This window comes from Candoia aspera, chromosome 1 (genome assembly GCF_035149785.1).
Source record: "Candoia aspera isolate rCanAsp1 chromosome 1, rCanAsp1.hap2, whole genome shotgun sequence".
Classification (NCBI taxonomy): Eukaryota; Metazoa; Chordata; class Lepidosauria; order Squamata; family Boidae; genus Candoia; species Candoia aspera.
This window is the reverse complement of record NC_086153.1, coordinates 4,591,135-4,613,817: the sequence shown is the minus strand read 5'-3', so window position 1 is coordinate 4,613,817 and position 22,683 is coordinate 4,591,135. Positions and strand designations below refer to the sequence as shown.

The 22,683-nt window shown below is 45.6% G+C and overlaps 1 protein-coding gene across 3 annotated transcripts in view; it reads right to left on the bottom strand.

The window, feature by feature from the left end:
* Positions 1-22,683, bottom strand: part of VMP1 (vacuole membrane protein 1) — a 173,036-nt gene that overhangs the window by 95,051 nt on the left and 55,302 nt on the right. For all 3 annotated transcript variants that reach the window (XM_063296458.1, XM_063296445.1, XM_063296452.1), the window contains exon 7: positions 16,461-16,592. In XM_063296458.1, the coding sequence (XP_063152528.1) occupies positions 16,461-16,592 (132 nt within the window). The remainder of the gene's footprint in view (positions 1-16,460; positions 16,593-22,683) is intronic.

Below are 22,683 nucleotides of genomic sequence, written 5' to 3'. Positions count from 1 at the left end.
AGATGCGATGTTTCTAAACTGGAACTTTTTCACTGGTAGTGCTAGATGTAAGAAAGATCTTCCTGAATCTAGTTGGAAATTGGTGACTGATGAATGGGTCTGGGTTAGCTGAAGGGGAGGCAAATCTCTTTAAAAAGTGGAAGGAAAAGGAGAAGTGAAGAAGAAAATATTTCCTTCTATAGAGGGCTTTCATAAGAAGTTTCCCCATAATGTCCTTATTACAATACTAGATTTGAGCATTAACATTTTCAGTTCCTATTTTGCCCAAACTGTTTCATAAGGTGTGTGGGTTATTGTGGTATTTACAATTTAATTATCCTGTCAAGGTGTTCTTCATTTGGTGGTAAAAACTTAAATAAATCAAAAATAAAAAACCAAGTGTATTGGATTTTAAAACAAAAATCGGGAGAAGTAAATACAAAGCCCGTCTGAATTTCTTTCTGACTTTTACTCCATTTAACCATCCTCATGCAAAACTGTAATAAAAGAGATCTACTGGTCTTTAATAGAAAATGAGGATGCAGAGCAAGAAGAAAAGTTATCCTAAAATAGAAAGCATTAGAAACTTACGCTTATCTTATTCAGAGGAAAAAAAATACTAGGCATATTATTCAGTATCGTGGATTTCGGAACAAATTGAGTCTCATGGAAATTTATTGAAGAAGAGATAATGGATAGATACCTACACATCACAGAACGAATTCTAAAAACCACGTGCATACAGCTGTCTCAATAAATTTCTTCATTGTGGGGATTACTTCTGTCTTTGTTACTTTTATTTTTTTTTTTAAAGGTGTTAACCAGGAGCATTTTTCTAGCAAATTTCTAGCAGGGTGATTTACTGCATGCCAAGAGCTATTAATGACAAAAAATGTAAGGCAGGTCTCTTTTATACCATACCTTAATTGTCTGAAACATGATTTTTAAAAATGAGACAGGAAAACAGAACCAATGGCTAGTGTGACAAAGACCTGAAGGCAAAGAGATTCTAACATCTGCAAGGCAGATAATAATAAATAAATGCTTTATTCATACAAAATGAATAAACAATTTCAATATCTGGTTTCTAGATTTTTTAAAAGTTTCAAGTTCACTTTTCTTACCATTTAAAAATAAAAAAAAACCTAACCAGCACCTAGTTCCGATTTTCTTTTTTTTATGAGCATTTTTTAAAAAAACAAGACATCCCTTCTGCACCTATTATTAAAAAAAGGCAAAGTTTAAATTCTCAGATGCCAGAGGACAGTTTCAGAACTTTTTCATCTCATTTAAAGAAGCAAAGAGATCAAAGAGATCAAAGAGATTTCACTTTGGGGAAAAAGCTTTTTCAAGCTCTTTACATTTGGATCAAAAGTAAAACAGAAGTCATCTTGAAGAGAGAAAGAAATATATATATATATATATATATGTATGTATATGATATTTCAAAATTACTTACGGACAAAACATTATTTTCCCCCAATTAAAGATTATAGATTTTCTTCTCCTGTCTTCCTGGTTATCATGAATCATTTTCTTTATTGTAAGTATATTATTATTATTATTTTTGCTCAAGACTGTTCCTATCAAAAGCATGACTGTTAATGGGACTAGGGAAAGATTTCCTGCCTCTAGTGCTACACCGGCCGGGAATAGTTAAATGATTAGTTATTACTTCACTGGATTAATCATCAAATTAAAAAAACAGTGCTGGGAATAGTGGTGAAAAATGAAAAGGATGTTGAAATAATAGGCAATTCACAAAGCTCACATTTTACAACCCATAAAAGTGATATTCTCTACTATTATAGTGGTCTAACAGAGGGACAAAATTAAAATGACAATTGCTTACTACCAAAATTAAGAAAGAGGGAAGTTCGTTATATTTAAAATTAGTTCATAAAAGATAAGTTTTTACTGCATTTGATTTCTTTTCTTTTTGTTTTGTTTTTTTGTCCTGATGAAAAAGAACCCTTGGAAAGAGATCAAGATGAGTTTGGCTGCTAGAAATTTCCCAAGAGAAGGTCTCTGTAGATGGATCTGAGCTTCAAATAAACAAGGGGTCTTTGGTTGTATGGATTTGAACTGAAACTGTTGTCCCATTACAGGTATTAAATCATAATTTATTACCACCAATGGTTGGCTTGTGTTGGTTAGTGCTATGGTTAGGAATGAACTGGAAACAGCTTTCAAATTATATAAAAAGCAATATATAAATTTTCTTAATAAATTTAACAGTCCAGACACCACCCTTTACAGTTTACTCCTGTATGTCTATGTCTGCAAAAGTCTGTGCAGTGTATTTAGGCATGAATTTAGGCATGTAGGACCATGAGGTGGTTTACATAAGGATCTTTCTATTCCCACAACAACCAGCCTATGTGTTCGGCTGGGCTGAGAGACACTAATTGGCCTTAAGTGATCCACAGATCTTCCATGGCTGTGAGCTGCCTTCAATCTGGGTCTTTCTGGACATTGTCTATCACCTGAGCTACTATGGCATACATCGGATGAAGAATAAGTTCCTAAAAGTTTATGCCTTGGTATAGGCCTTCTGAATTTTGACATAAAGAGTCCTTATGGAGTTGGGTGGCCTCCTAAATTTGACAAACAAATATGGTGGGAAACCCAAATAAAATTAGAAATAAGATTTATATCACTGGATGAGGTTCACATGGATCCCAACATACGTGAAAAGAACATCAGATACCAACTGAAGCGAATATTTGTAGCTCAGGGTTGAGCTGGGGAGTCCCTGGTACTCTCTGAGCCTTGTTGTTTTCTTGCAAACATTTCATTGCCAGACTAGGCAACATCTTCAGTGCGAACAGGGAGTGGGCCTTGCTCTCAGTTTATACACCGTGGCTTGCCCTGCTTGTGTTGCTGGGGTTGCTGTTCTCTCCTTGGGAGTTCTTTGGTTGGGCTGTTGTTTGCTGCTTGGTTGATTGCCTGAGTTAATAGTTCCTTGATTAGGTTGTATTGTGCTGTTTGATGGTTCATCTGGAGTTAATCCTAGTGTTGATTTTTGCGTATCTGGGTATTGATTGCTGGCAAGGTAGTGTACATGAACCATCAAACAGCACAATACACCCTAATCAAGGAACTATCAACTCAGTCAACCAAGCAGCAAACAACAGCCCAATCAAGGAACTCCCAGGGAGAGAACAGCACCCCCACCAACACAAGCAGGGCAAGCCATGGTGTATAAACAGAGAGCAAGGCCCACTCCCTCCTCGCACTGAAGGTGTTGCCCAGCCTGGCCATGAAACGTCTGCAAGAAAACAACAAGGCCCAGAGAGCACCAAGGACTCCAAAGAACATCAGAGTTGGAGGGGAGGGGAGAGGTGGATGAAGAATATTTGTTGAGAAAGGAAGGGAATTTGTTGGGATTTGGAGAGGAGTTTTTACTTTAAAGAAAGCTAAATTACTTTGGATTGGATGTGAAGGTGTTCTCCAAGTAGAAGGAAACAGGAATGTCCAATTCAGTGAAAGAACACAAGGCGAAAACACAATTCCCATATCTAGCTCTTCCATTTCCGCAAGCTTTTGCTTGTATTCGTTCCACTGCCTCCCAGATCTTACCCAGTTCTAATTTTCCTCATTTGCTGCTATTCATTTGTAATAACACCCCCATGCGAAACAACCTTGCAAACTGGTGTTGTGTGGCATGTTTTCTGCTAATTCTTGCATTAGTGACAACCCATTTTCTCCTTCCATTCACACTTCTTGGGGCCCAAGTCTCGTATTCATTTGACTAGAAATAAAGTGGGCTCTTTCAGTACAGTTAATATTTGAACTTTTTAAAATCGTTTTCAAAAATTTGAGAACTGCTAACACCATGAATTTCCCCAAATCCGCAATTTGGTGATTTTCAGCTTCCAAGGAATCTATGCATCTCCCCCAAAGGGCTTCAAGATGCCGTTGCGAAGGGGAATGTGGACCTATATTAAATACACACATTTAACATTAAATAAATCTCTTCGAGGAAATGTCAGTAATAGTGGACAAATGGGAATGGCTGAAAATACTTGGTATTCCGTTAAATCATAGATTCCTCCTTCATTTGACTTCTTTAACCAGCAGTGGGGTCTCTAGACCGACCTTCCTTTTTCCCACCACACATCTTGATTCTTCCAGATGGAGATTTCTACCCTGGAGCTTCTGTCAATGGGCATGGCCCCAGCATGCCTAAAAGACAGCAATGCTGTATGGTGACTAATATTTCCTGGCAATTTGCATCTGCGCAGTTTGGGGAGCGTCAAGGGAGAGCATTTTGTGGCTCAAACAGTTCCAGTAAGACAAGGGCAAAATGTGAGTCCACATCCTCTATGCCATATGAACTGACTATGCAACCACCCTTCAGATTTGTAGGGCAAGTCATGCCCTCTGTAGATATCCAAAGACTCAACTGACTTCTTTGCCCCTGATTTTCGGTTTCTCTATTCATCTATCAGGTATCACTTTCATCAGCTGAACAATTGGCCAAATATGCCAACCATTTAAGGCATCCCAGTGTGAGTGCAGGTCAAGAAGCGAAGAACAGCAGCTGGCCAAAAGCTTTATTCATTCGTACTTATTCTATCCAACCCAGCACTGTCAACAGAGCATGTCCCTGTACGACAAAAGTAAGCAAACATTCATGACCATGTTTTAAAAAAATAAATAAAAGGATGCATCTCCTTTGACCCCCAAACACCGGAACTTCTTGACTCGCTTCCTGGCTCTAGCTACAAACATGTGAAGCACCTCTGGGCTTTACCCACAAAAATCCAAGGTGTTTGGCTCTTCCATGGACCTCAGCTCTACATATGGCAGGATTCCCTTTTCAGGAATGGAGTAGCAGGCCCAGAAGTAAGTCCCATTGATTTCAGCAGGGCTTACTCTCAAGCCAATGTGTGAATGTGGGATTGGTAGCAACTTCACACACTAATATTTTGGGGGCAGAAGAGCCACAAAACTTTTCTGAGTACCAGATTAATATGGTACTCGGAATTAATACAAATTAATACAAAGAAAGGGAGCACAGTATTTATTGGACCTATGTAAAAACAGTGTTTCTGTACACAACTTAAGATACTGTTTTTTGACTACAAAAGCCAGGAAGATCTTGGTTTAAATCTTCAGTGAACTCAATAAGCGCTCTTAAGCAGCTCCAATCCTACCTTAATCTGGGGCAGTAATATCCCTATCTACGTTATAGGGTTGTTGTAAAGGTAACAACTTGATAACTCATGTGAAGTGCTTCAAACAACTGGAAGCACCAGACAAATACTAAATGTATTATTAAATACCCTGAAGCAAAAGGGACTCAAAAGTGTTGCTAGAAACAGCAAAATGCTCCATTTCCTATTTCCCCCCCCTTCACTTCTCTACTATGAGTCACACTTTGTCCAAGAATGAAAAAGCAAACAACATGGGGTCATTCTCACCTCCCTGAGCTGGGAAGCTACAAGCTTGAATGCAGAAAGCCACAGCAATTAAGAGGCCAAGGAGAAGACTGAAAAACCAAAATGCTGTCAAAGAATTACCCTGGGTTATTCCCAAGGGCAGGAGAACATCTAGAGGGCTTTGGTTCCAGAAGAGATCTCTTCTGAAAATCAAGAGAAGTGTCTTAAGAAAAAGAAGAGTTTCATGGAGGTAGTATCAATTCTTCATTGGAAGAAAGATTAGGATATCCTATCTCTGGTTTTCCTGTATACATTGTAAGATATACAACAGTATTCCCATATTATATATTTTCCAGCTGTCTTGGATTACAGTGCCTAATGTCTGCAAAAGAATGGCCAATAGAAATAGAGAGTCAATAGAGAGTTGTAACCCAACATATCTGGAGAGCAACAGACGGTCTACGAAGTTCCCTAAAACTCTGTTATTCTATTCTAGCCCATGTCTCTCCCTGACATACTAGTTTTCTACATGCAAAGAGACCTTGTCATGGACTGGACACTAGAACATGCAACCTTAGAAACACACTCAACTTGCACAGACTAAATCAATCGGCTCTTCAGTTCAAGAAAGAATAAACTGAGAAATGCAACTCCCCAACCACAAATAAGATACTGTAATAATAATAATATGCTTAAATTCAATTTGCCAAGGTGGCTGACTGATCTTCCTTCCTTCCTTCCTTCCTTCCTTCCTTCCTTCCTTCCTTCCTTCCTTCCTTCCTTCCTTCCTTCCTTCCTTCCATCCATCCATCCATCCATCCATCCATCCATCCATCCATCCATCCATCCATCCATCCATCCATCCATCCATCCATCCATCCATCCATCCATCCATCCATCCATCCATCCATCCATCCATCCATCCATCCATCCATCCATCCATCCATCCATCCATCCATCCATCCATCCATCCATCCATCCATCCATCCATCCATCCATCCATCCATCCATCCATCCATCCATCCATCCATCCATCCATCCATCCATCCATCCTGGGGAAAGGTTCTACCATAACTGATAGAAGAAGTGAAGGCAGGAACAGAAGAAAAAGCTTCAATAAGTTACACGGGAATTTGCAGGGAAACAATGGAGATAGGTGGAAAACAGCTGATGGGAATCACCTGCAGTGTTCAGGGAGAGCCAAACTGTGTTGGATGAGAAAGGAGGGAAAAGGGTTAGCAAGAACCCAAGCATAAGTGCGGAGGGGAGAGCCAGGCCGGTGGGTGGGGCCATAGGGCAGAGTCATGCTGATGGCACAAATTTTACATCCTAGGTCTAATAATCCCCAGCTTCTCCACTTGGGGTTCTCCAGCAATTAATTCCCCCAAATCTTTGTCTGCCCAAGATCCTCAAAAACCTGCCCATGTTAAGAGAACTCAAATACGGGCAAGATGGACAGAGAACTTAACCTGGCATATGGCAGCTCTCACAGAAAGGAGAGAGAGAAAAATCTTTTGTGGTTCATTTTTGTCCTGCCCCCCTTCCTACAAAGAGCTGTGGGTCCCATATGCAATGTTTCCCCTGATCTACTTCATCTGTACAGCATACAGCAACCCCCCTCCCCCTTTTTTAATCCATTCAATCCTATCCCATATTCAGAGACTGCCTGGATAAGTCCCTGCAGTTTTCTTGGCCAAGTTTTTCAGAAGTGGTTTGCCATTGCCTCCTTCCTCGGGCTGAGAGCAACTGACTGGCCCAAGGTCCTCCAGATGGCTTTGTGCCTAAGGCTGGACTAGAACTCACTGTCTCCCGGTTTCTAGCCTGATGACTTAACCACTACACCAAACTGGCTCTCAAACCTGGCTATCTATTTCATCCTCACAGCAACCCTTTAAAGGAATAGTGAGAGAGACATGCAGGTTGACTCAAGGTCATCTATTAAGTTCCATGGAGGAGCCCAGACTGAGGTCAGATCTTCCCAATTCTGTTCTCATTAGCCACTGTAACAATGCTAATTCTGATGGCCAGGCAACATTAGTTCTCTGGCACATTGACTCCTTTCCCTCTCCCCCCTGAACATGGAGGATTTTTGCATTTTCTTCAACTTGGGCTTCTGCCTGACCTCAGCATGGCGAGCCCCCTTTTAAGAGGTTCTATGTCAACTCAGGGAACCAGTTTCCTGCAGTGGTTAAGGCACCAGGCTAGAAACCGGGAGACCATGAATTCTAGTCCTGGCTTGGGCACAAAGCCAGCTGGGGGAGCTTGGGCCAGCCATTTTCTCTCAGCCCTAGGAAGGAGGCAACGGCAAACCACTTTTGAAAAACCTTGCCAAGAAAACTGCAGGGGCTCGTCCAGGCAGTCACCAGGAGTCAAAAAAGATTAGAAGGTACAAAACAAAACAAAAAAAGTCAACCCAGGACAGCCCTTGGAGCATCCAATACACTTGGCTTCAGATCTGTATGAAAAAAATAAACCTTAACAGCACGGAGGCTGAATGTTCAAAGTCTTAAGGCTAGAGAGGGGGAAAAAACCCCCAAAGAAATTAACTTTATCTTTAAAAGGGGGGGGGGGAGCAATCAGTAAGGAGTTTCACTTCCCTCTGTTCAGATCAGCCTAACAAAGGTAACTCGACACCCACGGGCCCAGATTTATTTATTTATTTATTTATTTCCTTCTTCCCTTCACACCGGGGCCAACAGGTGTGTGAGAGTTAAAGGGAACATTATGTTCTCTTGCTGGTGGCCAAAGCAGTCTCCGGAGGGGAGGGGAAGAACAGAGGGTTTACACATTCATTACTCAGCACTTCTACAGCAACTGTCTCGCCTGTTAACTCGTCAGTGGCTTGCTTCGCTGGGAAAAGGACAGATGCTCTGCTGACAGCGTGACTCACACACGCATGCACGCCGCACACACGTACTGGGATACCTTACAAACAGGGTTTCAAAGGAAAGGAGCTGAGAACTTGCCTGGGGAACTTAAAGAACCAGCCCCTTGGAAAAGCAAAAACCGGTGCTTTATAATCACTGAAATAAATGAAGACATCTGCACGCTTCAGGGTACAGAAGTTGGAATCGTCCAAGGAGAAACCGGGCCAGTCTGCATTTTTATTCTCGCTTATGCAATTTGCACTTCTTGAACCCGTGCCTGCCGTGGACTGTGCTTGCGGACCAAAGTTTGAGCTTTTCAGCATTTTGGAATGCCAAAAAAAGAAAAAGAAAAAGAAAAAGATGGGAGCTAGGAAACGGCTCTGTGAACTGGAAAGCCCACAAAATAAATGTCACCGTTTAAACGCCCCGCGTGTGATGGGAAGCCGTCAGTCACTGGCAATTGTTTTGACCGGCTTCTGCTCCAAATTTAGCAACTGCTGAGGCTTCTCTGCTGACGGCGAGCAGGGGAGGAAGGGCACCAAACAGCCTGGCCTTGTCCATTTCACTGCCCTGCAACAGCATCGCGAGAAATTTATTTCTTTATTAGTCTGATTTATAGAGATGCCCATCTCAGCTGCAGGACTCTGAGGCAGCTTACAACAATTTAAAAAAAAAAAACCACCCTACAAAAACCAAATACAGTCATAAGCACATTAAAACGAATAAAACCAGTACAAGCTCATTAACAAAATCCACAACCGAGGTCTAATAAAATAAACTATATTCAACAGGACCACTGCAAATTTTGCTCTGCTCTGCTCTGAACTGCTCATTAGAAAAACTCCTGAGACTTTTCAAGACCAGGGGCCTCTCTTTTCCATTCTCTTTCCTCTTCCCTGCCCTTCCCTTTTCCTTTTATGCTCTGCACTTTGCAGGCTCAGACTTGAAAGCGTGCAACTTTTTCGGTTGGTTATTGATCTGATGAAAGCTCTGCTGAGAATGCTTTTGACTGATAAGGACAAGATAAAGTACTTCAAATAAAGCACTTTCGCTGATAAAACTTGAAACGGAGGCCTGGGACGTATATTAGCTGCAAGTCTGGACAATGAGATCCTAGCAGCTTCCCAAGTAGGCCAGGGGCTTATGCTGGCTTAACTTCAGTTATTATCTTATTCAATTTTTACCCCGCTTTTCTGCTGAAGTTGAACCAAACTTATGTACAGGAATTCTTGATAGCACATACATCAATTTTCAGCAAAGTGCCATTAAATATTAATGATTAAGGCAGTGTTTCTCAACCTCGGCAGCTTGAAGATGTGTGGACTTCAAGTCCCAGAATTCCCCAGCCAGCCATGCTGGATGGGGAATTCTGGGAGTTGAAGTTCACACATCTTCAAGTTGCCGAGGTTGAGAAACACTGGTTTAAGGATTGCAGGGCCAATCAAAATTCAGGGGGTGGGGCTTGTGCATTAGGGTGGGGCATGTATGAGTGGGTGGAGCCTATTAGCACCAGGTGAGAAAAAAGGAAGGCACTGAGGTAGAGCCTGTTGGAAGGGAGAGGCAAAGCAGATGTTTTTGAGTAAATGGATGCTCTGCCTCCCTCTTGATCCTGGCACCCCTTCGTCCTATAAAAGACCCTGAAATTTGGGGTCATATCGTGAGATTTGACCACTCTTCACAAGGACACAGAGCGTAAATATCTGACTTGGGGTGGGGGTGAAGAACTCCTTCATTTTGGTTTACAGCTAGTCCTTGACTTACGACCATTCATTTAGTGACTGTTCAAAGTTACGATGGTGCTGAAAAGTGTGATTTACAAGCAGTCCTTGCACTTACAATGGTTGCAGCATCCCTGCGGTCACATGATCAAAATTCAGGTGCTTGGCAACTGGCTCGCACTTATGATGTTTGTAGCGTTCCAGGGTCAAGTGATCACCATTTTCAACCTTCCCAGCCAGCTACTGACAAGCAAAGTCAGTGGGGGAAGCTGGATTCGCTTAACAACCACAGTGATTCACTTAACGACCATGGCAAAAAAGTTGTCAAATTGGGCTGACTCACTTAACAACCACCTCACTTAGCAACAGAAGTTCTGGCCCCAATTGTGGTCATTAAGTTGAGGACTACCTGTACTCATTTATCCTGCTTTTCTGGGGTACCAGCACCACTCTTTTATCTTGTATTCCAGGTCTCCCCAATTCTTTGTCAATATGCCTGTCTCTGCCTGCGTTCTTTCTACCTGAAATTGCATTCTCTGCCTTTAAGCACTGTGATGTATTTTAAATACTGAAGAGCCAAGGGCCCATCCTTTTAACAAAGCATCCTATTCCTTAATCACAGGGAAGGTGTGAACGAATTATTTATTTTCAAGATTCTCCTTCCCTAACCAAGTAGCTCTGGGTGCCTCCCAGCAAGAGGTAAAATAAAGATAGAAGATAAAATCCTACAAATATCCTATTAGAAGTTCACACTTCCTTATTCAAGTGTTTCTACACAAACCCACAGAGCCCTGCCCTCATTTTCTGGAAGCTGCCTGAATCCCTAGTTCCAGCAGGACAGAATTTCAAAGATGGCTTTCCGGAGAGCCCGGCCTGTTGATTCTTGACACAGGGAAAGCACTATTAGCCAAGAGACTCCACAAGGCAAAGTCAGGCAAGTTGATCTGCTCCAGTCATGGCCCAACGGGTGAAAGGGTTAAGACGGATCCACCCAAGCCTGTTTTAGCAAAAGGAATGCCCTCAGGATTCTGGAATGTGCAACATGCAGACAGTTCACTTGGTGGCCACCCATTGAGGCAATCCTGTCCAAAGACAAAGAACAATGAAGAAAAGAAGGGAAACGAAGGAGCAGGGCAAGAAAGGGATGATGGGAAAAACCCAAGCGTTGGGTCCAAATCAGGACTTTTTCCTGGGGAGTGGAGCGCCCCAGAGGAACATTTCCTGTTTCTCCATCATCTTTCCAACACCCTCTTTGTGATACCAGCTTGCAAACTATTTTAAGTCAGGCTACTGCCAGCAAACGAAGAATAAATCTCAGCAACCAAGTCATCCTGTCTGGCAGTGGAGGGAGGCTCTGAAATGTGTGCGTGTGGGATTACGCGTGTTGAGAAAGACTTCAGAAGCCAACTGGAGTAGATTTTTATCCTAAGCGAGAAACAGAAGCTTGGCTGCGGGAGGAATTACATACAGCCAGAGACATGCCCAGCACAAAGTTCTCAAAATCCAGGATCCAAACGAGGCGCATAACTCATTCCGTGTGCCCAGCAGGCTTTCAATACGCGGATTGTTCAACAGCACACACCCACGTGCCCACACAAATACACCCAGACAGTGCATGCTGCTTCTGCAGCTGCTTCATCGTCACTCTGGCTGGAGAGCTTGGATACCAAATGAATCTCAGCCTGGAGTCAATAAAAATAAAGCAATTCTCTGAACAATGGCTTGACAGACAGGAATCAAACACTGCAGGAAGCCATGGTTTGTTTAATCATGGTTTACTGAAGGAGCCTCAGTTGGCTAGGTACAGCTAACATGCAACACTAAAGGTGGTGTTTCAGCCCCACCACAGACAGGAAATCACTTGCCCCTAAGTATCTAGGGGGAGTTTTGGAAGCTAGGAAATTATCCATCAGAAACAACAGACAGGACAAACTGAAACACACTTTCTTTAAAAGAAAATACAGGAGGGGCTGTTTTCAGGTCCAATATTCATGAGCATGCCCCTTCTTGTTGCAAATTGCTCCCACATCCCAACTTTAACGGTGCCTCTGGTTCCCAACTTTCTTCCATTATTAACTGCAGATGATGAATTAATGTGTTTTCAATTATTCTAGTTTGGTCAGGAGAACATATCAGGTAAGTTAGCACATACAAGCCGCAGTACAAGAGGTGACAGCATTAAAACCTAACAAATAATTAAAGAACAATAACCCCAAAAGCCCAGTAGGAAATTCACCAATCTTCTCAAAATTACTGAGAGTCTTTCTTATTAGGTTGCTAATTTGCTTTTCTGAAAATCTGCCTCTGGTTATGAATTCAGTTAAATAATTTTATTGCCACTGCATTTTTATTCGGATGCTATTTAGAATACTATTTATCCTTTAAACGGAATTTAAGGAATACTTTTAACTGTTGTTTTATGAGAGCTTTCACTTGGTTTACTGCCTTGATTCCTCTAGGTGGAAAGGCAGGGCAAAAAAGTTTCACATCACACACGCACACACGCACACACACACACATTTACCCAGAAACTTAGCACCACTCCCACAACCTCAATAGCTGGGAACTCCACCTGCTAAACCATTCCAGTTTCCCAACTGTTCACCTCTCGCACTTGAAGATTTTGAAAGTAAAGCTGGTGGGGTGGGGCCGATGGACTTTGTATTCTTTGTTAGGAGCAACCCACAAAGACCAAAGCAAAGCTCCATTCCAAAAAAAAATATAAAAAGATAAAAAGAAAAATAAGCAAGTTTCCACCCCCCCCCCAAAACGGTCTAAGACTCTTCTACGGTTCCCCTAACCCCAGAGTTCACCAACATTTAACCCATTACAAATTCTGCCCATCCATTTCTCCTTGACAGGAAGCCATTCCTAGGAACCCGTGATGCGATTATTAACCCAAAGAGACAGAAACCGAAGATGAATATCAGAAACACACACACACACACAGAGTCCCCCTCCCGCCCTCCCCAACCCCAGTCCACGTTGACAAATTCTTTAACAAGTCCTGTGGTTACAGGGAAGCTGGTTTCATACTGAGTCATCTCTGTTCAAACAGTTTACTGGAAATGGAGGGGAGGGGGAATTTTCAAAGAAATCATGTGATGGCCAGACTAAACCACAATCAGCAAAATGTTCAGAGGAGGGAGAAAGAAAGAAAGAAAGAAAGAAAGAAAGAAAGAAAGAAAGAAAGAAAGAAAGAAAGAAAGAAAGAAAGAAAGAAAGAAGAGGGAGGGAGGGAGGGAGGGAGGGAGAGGGGAGGGAGGGAGGGAGGAAAAGAAAGAAAGAAAGGTAGGTAGGTAGGTAGGTAGGTAGATTCAATCCATGCTCCCTAGATAAACAACTGCTATGCAATCATTCCCAACCAGTCCCTCTGAAGTTTAGGATATGCCTTAAGCCCTTTCAACATTTGTGTTTCTTGAAAGGGAAAAGACGAGAGAACCAGGAAAGAGTAAACAAAGGGTAGGTCATTGACAGGCACGCAGAGCTATGGCCAGAGCGCACAGCAGCCCCAGAGCTGAGTGGAGAATAATAATTCAGAAGATGGGTGGTCATGCCAGGCTCCTTGATAGCAACTTAAGCTACCTTGAAGCAATCCCTGCTTGGGTTTTCTCGGTGTGCACGTGCAAAGCTTTCTTCACTGGTAGATTAATGCACGTGGCTGGCTGGCTGGCTGTCTAGCAGATCTATGAGGTTTGGCCGGTGGGGAATGCCTTCTGTTTCACAGATCTCTGGCAGCTTCCAGTCAGCTTCCAGTCGGGTGCGATTCTCTCCAGAGGTGGCAGGAAACCGAGAACCACGTTTCCAAAAAGGAACACACGGAGATTGGTACACAATTGGGCCAACGCAGCCCAGCTCTCCGTTCCTCAGGGCCTTATCCATCAATCCATCCATCCATCCATATAACAAATTTATTGGCTGCCCATTTTACTAATTCCACCACAAGACAGACCCACAGCCTAAGCCAATGTTTCTCAACCTTGGCCACTTGAAGATGTGTGGACTTCAACCCCCAGAATTCCCCATGGAATTCTGGGAGTTGAAGTCCACACATCTTCTGGGAGTTGAAGTCCACACATCTTCAAGTGGCCAAGGTTGAGAAACACTGGCCTAAGCCAAGGTCTTGAATGAGCTAGGTGCTTTTCAAGACCTTTCTCAAGTTCCTACTTAATTTAGGGAGGCTGCTAAAAAACCAGTTTGGTTCTAAAGAGACAAGGGAAATACATTGCTGGCTAGCGGGACAGGAAGACTACCTTAAATTAGGCAAGGCAGTTTGTCCTGTTCAGGGCTTGGGGCTCCGTTTGGCAGCAAAGTTCTTGGTGTCTAAGAGAAAGGCCTTCTCCGTCACCTGCTCCCTGATCTTGTGACTGAGATGCCAGGATTGAAAAGGGGATCTTTTGCTGCAAAGACCTCACAGCTTTAGTTGTTCCTGGAGGATGGAAGTTAAGGAACCCAGAAATCAGGGTTCCTTAGCCCTGAAGCGGCTAAGATTAAGTCACTAGGCCACCATAAGGCTTCCTAATCTCTCCTGTTGCTTCCTACTTCCTTCCTCTAGTTACGTTAATTCCTTAAAAATGCTTCTAAAAATCAAGACAAAATGGACACTCGGGGCCCAAAACTCCTAGGCCTGAATATTCCCAATATTTAAAAAATGTATCTGATGAACACAGATGAACACAGAAATCTGAATACGGAAGGATTTAAATTTGGAAGGTTTTAACTGGAAGCAGGTATGAAATAGGATCTTGGGACAGGAAGCTTATAAAAGCTCTGCTCACTTCTGCATGGATCCCAATCGATGGCTGTTTCCTCCCCTGAAATCCTTCTCGATTTCAGTAGCCTTTCGAAGAGGAAAAATGTCATCTCTGGGATGGCAGGAGGGTTACGCTATTAAAAATGCTTCTTCCTTTATTCCATCTTACCCAGAGATCTTCTCTCCCTGTTCCTGATCTAGACAAGCGAATCCAACTGTCTCCACTATTTGTTTTCTTTCAGAAAGTAATCCTGAACAGATGCTAATGTTTATTTGTTTGCTTATTTCATTTATATCCCGCCTTTCATCCAGGACCTCAGGGTGGTGAACACAGTGAGCCTTCCTCCCATTGTCCCTCCGACAACAGCCCTGAGAGGTTGAGAGCTGAGAGTGACTCAGCCAATGAGCTTCTGTGATTCACAGCAGGCTTGAACATGGATTTCCTAACATTTTCTAACATTTTCAACATTACATCACACTGGCTCTCCTATTTCTTAGATTTACATCCTGCATTTATTCAGGAGCTCAAGGCGGTGTTCATAGCTCTTCCTCCTCTTATTTTGCCCCACAACAACCCTGTGAGGTAGGCTGGGCTAAGAAAGAATCTCTGGCCAAAAGTCCCCCAGAGAGCTTCTGTGGAACCAGAACCAGGATCCCCCCTCCTAGTGCAGCTCCTTCCCCACCACCCCACACTGGCTCTGTGGCTGAGAGGGAGGGACCGGCCCTGGGTCCCTCAGGGAGCCTCTCTGGCTAAGGGAGAATTCATATCCGGGTCTCCCCATTCTTTGTCCAACTCTGTCAACCGGCCTTTGGACTGAGACGGATCGGCTGGCCCAACATTCCCTGGGGAGCCTCTGTGGCTGAGGCAGGGCTAGAAACCGAGCGTCCCCACCCCAAGTGCAGCATCTCTTCCCTACTACCCCGCCTGGCCCTAGAGCTGAGAGTCAGTGGCCCAAAGTCCCCAGGTTGACAGCCACCGGCCCAAAGTCCCCGGTTGACGGTCACCGGCCCAAAGTCCCCAAGTTGACGGTCACCGGCCTAAAATTCCCGGTTGGTGGTCACTGGCCCAAAGTGCCCCAGGTTGATGGTCACCAGCCCAAAGTCCCCAGGTTGATGGTCACTGGCCCCAAATCCCCAGTTGATGGTCACCGGCCCAATGTCCCCAAGTTGACGGTCACTGGCCTAAAATTCCCAGTTGGTGGTCACCGGCCCAAAGTGCCCCAGGTTGACGGTCAATGGCCCAAAGTCCCCGGTTGACGGTCACCGGCCCAAAGTCCCCGGTTGATGGTCACCGGCCTAAAATTCCCGGTTGGTGGTCACCGGCCCAATGTCCCCAAGTTGACGGTCACCGGCCCAATGTCCCCAGGTTGAAGGTCAATGGCCCAAAGTTCCCAGTTGATGGTCACTGGCCCCAAATCCCCAGTTGATGGTCACCGGCCCAATGTCCCCAAGTTGATGGTCACCGGCCCAATGTCCCCAGGTTGAAGGTCAATGGCCCAAAGTTCCCAGTTGATGGTCACTGGCCCCAAATCCCCAGTTGATGGTCCACCAGTTTGGCCCAAAGTCCCCCAGGGAGCTTCTGTGGCTGAGAACCCAAGTCCCTCTGGTGCCATCCAACACCGTAACCTCTGCCCCACACTAACCCTCATACAAAACAACTTCAATGGTGCCATAATACCACTGGTGTGACTGTGTGTGTGGGAACCACTGCTGGAGCGCTGGCCCTGACGTGATTTTGTGCCCTGGGTGCCCTTACTTGTGCAGCCTCGGCGTGTCCAAGCATCTCTTCAAACTCCTGGTACTCCTCGTCGTCCGGCTCAGCTCCGGACAGTCGGGCTGCCCTGGCCATGAAGTAGGGAGGCAGCTCTCCGATGGCTGTTCCAGCGCCCTGGAGAAAACGCAGGAGGAGAACAGGAGAGCGTCAAAGAAAATCCTCACGTTCTTTTCCCAGCAACGTTTTCCCTGAACTGCGAATGGGTCGTTATTTGCTTTGCCATCCTCTCCAAGCAACTGGACAGCCAGGGTGGGTTCAGATGACCCAGGGTGGACCAGAAAGACACCCTGCCCAATTCTCCATAGCCTCTGCAGAAGGCAAACTAGAGATTTCTACAAACCACGAGGAAGGAGGGTCTATTTCAGTCTTGGACCTTTTTTTAAAAAAACCTCTTATATATTTATTTGCCACTCCTCCAAGCCCAGGAAAAACCCAGGGCCTTCACAGATGTAATTTCAGGGAAGAGGGGGAATGACAGCCATCTGCTGCAGCTACTAAAGGAAAAAACAGGAAGATAAAAACCTGCTGCCACTTCTCTTTTTTCCTCATTTTTCATTTAGTAAATGCTTAGGCCCCTCCCTGCTCAATCTCCAGCTGACACAGCCCCCAACCTGCCTTTTTCAAAGCAAAAGATGTTTATTATTTATTTCTTAGATTGATCTCCTGCCTTTCCTCCAGGAGCTTGTTCCTCCCATTTTTCCCCACAACGACACCCCTATGAAGTAGGCAGGGCTGAGAGAAAGTAAGTGGTTCAAATCCACTCAGGGAACTTCTCCAGCTGCCCAAGTCTTCCTCTAACTCAGTGTTTCTCAGCCTCAGTGACTTTAAGACGTCAACCACATGCTGGCTGGGGAATTCTGGGAGTTGGAGTCCAAACGTCTTAAAGTCACTGAGGCTTGGAAACACTGCACTAACCTCTTAACCAGTACAGCATATTTTCAGTTCTAATGCTGTATGGGGAGAACCAGGTAGGTCAAAAAATCAGGAGTCGGGTACTGCCTTGTCTGACTAACAAATATTATTAAAAGGCAGAAGCTTTTGCGAAGCTTCTGCCTTTTAAATTAATCTGTTAGCTAGAAAAGGTGCTACCCAACTCCTTCTGACTTTCAGTTTTAGTGATGATCTAAACTGGAAGAGGGCATAAGCAAGAGGCAAGACATCCTTTGGGTCACTGAGGATATTTACAAGCACAGAAGAAATGTTGAGGTTACAACAATAGGTAATAGTGGAAGGAAAAAAGGACATTAGGAGGCAGAAATCGAGCTGTCCATGACTCCTTAGTGCCATCAAGGTAGGATGCTGCGCTTGGCTGGAAGGGAACTCACAGGGACAACGATGGGATTATTACATTCTGAAGCAGGTGGCATCACAGAGGTCACCATCTACAAACCATCTCCTGTTTGGCCATCAAGTTCAGAGTCCAGCATTACCAACCTGTGCCACCGCTTCACTGCCGTGAGAAAGCTAAGCTACAGGCCTAGATGAATTACTGGGGAGGGGAAAAAAACCAGGTTGTAGGGGAGACATCTTAGTACCGGCACTGCGTATTTCCGCTACTGAAATCAGTAAGCTTTGGGGAGTGCAAATAACAGTCGTTTTATTTTTAGCTGCCCGAAGAGGGTATAATTAGGTGGAAACCAAGATCTTTCAAGCACCTCAATAAAACCGGTAATGTTTATCATCTCTGCCTCTTGCCTTTTCTCTACTGAGCTCAGTGTATGCCACTGTACTATGATCTCATCTTGTGTTTACTACAACCCCATGAAACTCAATTAAGCAAACGCAGCATTAGGTTCCAACTTCGGAGGGCCCAGCCTGAGGCACGGGATACCGATCCCTGGGTCTCATCAGTCACCACCTGCCATTTTGCAGACGCAACAAATATCTGCAGCAGGAGCCATCTTCCATACATTTGTCTCAGCAGTCTTAACCATTGCCAAGAATTACTATGTTTTGCGGAAGCCGTGTTCTTAAAGGCACTAAACATTTGTGTGAAGGAGCGCTTTGTCTGGCCTGGTCGGACGCAACAGATAGGGTACTACAGAGTTTCTGGACTGGGCAGTCTAAAAATAATTGGAATAATTTTGTTGAAACAACACGTATTTTTGCCACTAACGTTCTAGTGTTCTAGGGAGGAGAAAGATCTGCTTCTGGTGCAGCTCAGCCTCGAAGGTTGGGTCCATAAGGCCAGGCCAGTTTTAAAATCAGGAACGCCGAACTTGGCAAAAAGAAAGGGCCTCGCTCTGAAATCCTAACCTCTGACTCAAGACAGGGCAGGATGATACTGTGGTGATGTCAGGGAGGGCTGGCACGCGACAAGCATCATCAACCACATCTACCGAGTGAAGAAAAAATGCAGTAAACAGCGATAGCCACTCAGATGCCCCTTCTGCAGCGGCCAGGAGGCTGCATCCTGTCCCCCCCTCCCCATGGAGGACACGAGGAAGCACTCAGAAACTTTTAATTCCCCCTTGCAGTATCCAAGGTGATGCACCTTGGCTGCCCCTGCCCAATTCTCACCGTCATGTGCTGCCTTTCTGATATTACGCCCCCCAAGGCCTCGCAGGGAGGGAATTCAGAGGGTGGGGCCAGGAAGATAAGCCTTCCTGATGCCCCTTTCCAAGGGGGGAAGCAAGTGCAAAGGATGGGCTAGATTGCAACTACCCAAACAGACCATCCAGCATGACCGGTGAGCAGAAGAGCCCCCTTCCCACTCCAGCACAAAACACTTGAGCATTTGGACTCCAGACAAGGCCACTGCCGCACCCCAGCAAACCTCTCTTAGTCAGGTTGCTGAGATCAGGCACAACGTGAAATCATCCCCAGGCCGGCTGAAGCTCTATTTCTGCCACGAGGGAGAAGCAGTTTTTTTTTTTTTTGGCCTCTGGGCAAAACCAGCCTGTGCCACCCTGGCAGTTAACCCACACCTTCAGCAGGGGCGTGGTGCACACGCAGAAATCGGCACTGGCCATCTGGCTAATCAAAGGTTAACGGAACAGGAAGCTTGGCCTGGGTTCAAGCAGTGCTCTTAAATCGCAGGAAAGGTGCAGCAAACAATCGGGCAGCTGTCTGGAGGAGGGACGTGTCTCGGCCGTGGGCAGATGTCTTCCCGCCAGCTGCAGCCAAGTGACAAATTCTTTTATGGGCACCCCTTTCCAAGCAGCTCTGGGGCTGTTGGGTTTCCCTTTGTTTTCTTTGCAGCTGCTGGGGACAATTGTGGCTCCTTTGTGTTTGCTTGCAAAAATCATCATCGTCAGGTCCCCTTTCAACTCCATGCCCCCGTCCCTCTGTTCTGTTCCAGAAAGAAGGCTACAAAAATATTGGCCACCATGAGCATCCCTCGTAGTTTATATCTTCTCGTTGTGACCCTCGTGGGGGCCGCGTGCGGGAACGGAGAAAGTCCTTGGGCCCGAGAGGTGGAAATTCCCACTTGAATGAGAAAGCCAACTCACCAAGGAGCAGGGCTCGGAAGACAAGCCCAGAGTCTGAGAGGGAGGGGCAGTCAATTTTCTGGGGGGTCAGAACCATCCCTTCAGGCTGTTCCTACACAACCGAAGGGGTGGCCAAGGCGTCCTGATGCCATCACCCTGCGTGGGGCTGTTTTGCCCACTGAGGCCTCCCCCTTCCCCAAAGAGAGAAATCAACTGGTTTGGGGAGGGGGCTGGTGCTGGTAAAGGGTGATAGGGGTACCTCAGGCTTCTGCTAGGCTTAAGGCACCCTCTTAGCAGCTCCATATGATTAAAGCCCATACTAGCCAGGGAGCATCAGCTGGGTGGCAGGCCAGGTGGTCCTGCCTACAGATAGATGGGATCTCCTTTCAGTTTCAAAACCAGCCAAACGCTCTCCAGATAGGATGGACTCCAACTTCCGTTATCCCTGGCAAGGCCATTTGCAAACTCCCAGGTTGTGTAGAGGAATGTGGCTTTGGCCCCGAGAAAGAAGAAGGAGAGAGAAAATGGTTGTTCAGTCCTGGGAAAAGAAGGAAGGCGAGGAAGAGACTCAGACCAGCCATGCCTCAGCCTAGTGGTCCTTCCAAAGGGGCAGTGAAGCTTTAAGACAGATTTTTAAGATAAGGGGATCCTGGCCCACCTCAAAGGGCTGAGAGGTTGGGGAAGATAATTCTAAGCAGATGTCCACGTAAGAAAAGTGTCTGAGCTGGAGGGAAATGACATACCCCTAGTTGGCAAGAATAAGAAATCAGGAGAGAAACGCCACCTGCTCAGAAACCAGCACCACCCATTCAAGCACATCTTCATAAATTGGCCACACAGCCCACAAGCCAGGCGCAGATGCACCGCAGAATAGTCCCCTTAGGAGGAAGTGGCCTCAAGTGACTCAAAGCAAGCCAGCCAGGTTACATGGTGCAGGCAAGCAGGAAGCTTAAACATGGGGGGCACATGGCAGGGGGGAGATGTCAACATATTAGACCATTTACTGGTCTTACGTGGGGTGAAAAAAAATACTTAGATCACAAACAGGCCGAATGAAAGCTGAAATGGAGGGGAACCTGCCCACATCATACACAGGTGCAAGCTACGGTTATACACTTCCACTCAGCAACATATCGGTCCTTAAACCAATTGCGGTCCAGTCCTAAAGGAGTAGTTGACAACCAGTGCAAGCACGCAGAGATAAATAAATTTAAGGTGAGAACCCCGGGAGCCACAGAGAAAGAGCCAGCCACTTTTATGCCTCAAAGACTTTGCAGAAGGAACCATGTCTTTGTGGCTTCACAAAGGCAAGCAACCATGCATCCCAGGGGGCTTCCCTTGGGGAGTATGCGCTGGTGCGTTGGTGTTCAGACTGATAATGCCCCACCCGTTCGTTTGTGGCCCTCTAGATATTGCCGGATTATGTTTCCACGGATCCCTTGCTTTTTGCCACGATGGCTGGAGCTGCAGGGACATCTAATTCAGCCGCTTTTGGGGGTCTGTAGTTTGTGTACCTGTGCAAAAGCAAGGGGTAATGTAAAGGAGGCCCACACTGTATATAGGGTGCAGAAGAAAAATTTCCCATTGCTTCACCCTCTTGCAAGAAGCAGAAGAGGCGCAGTGCTCTGGCTGCCTGGAGCTGGCACACAGGCTCAGCACCAGGACGCTGCATGGTGTCTCTCTGGAAGGAGCCCAGGAGGGCCACCCCACTTCGAAGAGGGGGAAGCTAAGACTAAGCAAGAGCCCTTCAATCTGGGATAAGTCACCTTAGGTGGTGCTCAGGAGCAGGTGGAGCCAGCGCAGAAGCTGTTGCTGCAAGGGCAGAGGTGGTGGAAGGAGAGCGCCTTCCGACCTGACAAAGATCCAGCTTTGGTGCCTAAGCCGGGTTTGCGCATGCCCAGCTGGGTCATTGCCAGACTGTGATCCCGCTCTGCCCAGACAAGCCAACAACCAGCTTGCCCAGGCAGAGCAAAAGCCCTGTTTAGTGGGGGCAGTTAACCAGAGTGCGGCTACGATCACAGGATGGAAAGGGGTGGGGGAGAGTGTCACACCAATTCATGTATTATTTTAGGGCAGTGTTTCTCAACCATAACTCCCATGCTGGCTGGGGAATTCTGGGAGTTGAAGCCCACACATCTTCAAGCTGCCATGGTTGAGAAACACTGTTTTAGGGGGTTGCAGCACGGTAAAGTGAAAGGTTCCCTGGAATAAGCAAAGAATCAGCAGGAATCTGGGAGCACCTTTTCTGATGCTACAGCTCACAAAAGCTGATGTCTTCTTCCACCCACCCACCCCACCCCATTCAACCATGTCCGATTCTTGGAGACTGCCTGGACAAGTCCCTGCAGTTTTCTTGGCAAGGTTTTCAGAAGTGGTTTGCCACTGCCTCCTTCCTAGGACTGAGCGCGCGCGGCTGGCCCAAGGTCATCCAGCTGGCTTTGTGCCTAAGGCGGGACTAGAATTCACGGTCTCCCAGTTTCTAGCCCAGCGCCTTGACCCCTACACAAAACTGGCTCTCTTGCCTTCTAATAAAATGTCATAAGGTGCACCTGACTTTTTGCTAACACAGCTCTCATTCTAAAACACTTGGAGCACCCAATGCAGATGGAACAATTGGTGTTATGTGGCCCAGGTTGTAATAGCCTGGAAAAAAAAAAATCTAGTTTATTATCTACAGGGGTGCAAAAGGAAACCTGACTGCATCTCTCCTTGATTTAATGCGGCTTCCTTTATGAGGGCTGGGGATTCTAGGAATTGTGTTCCTAGAATGAGCT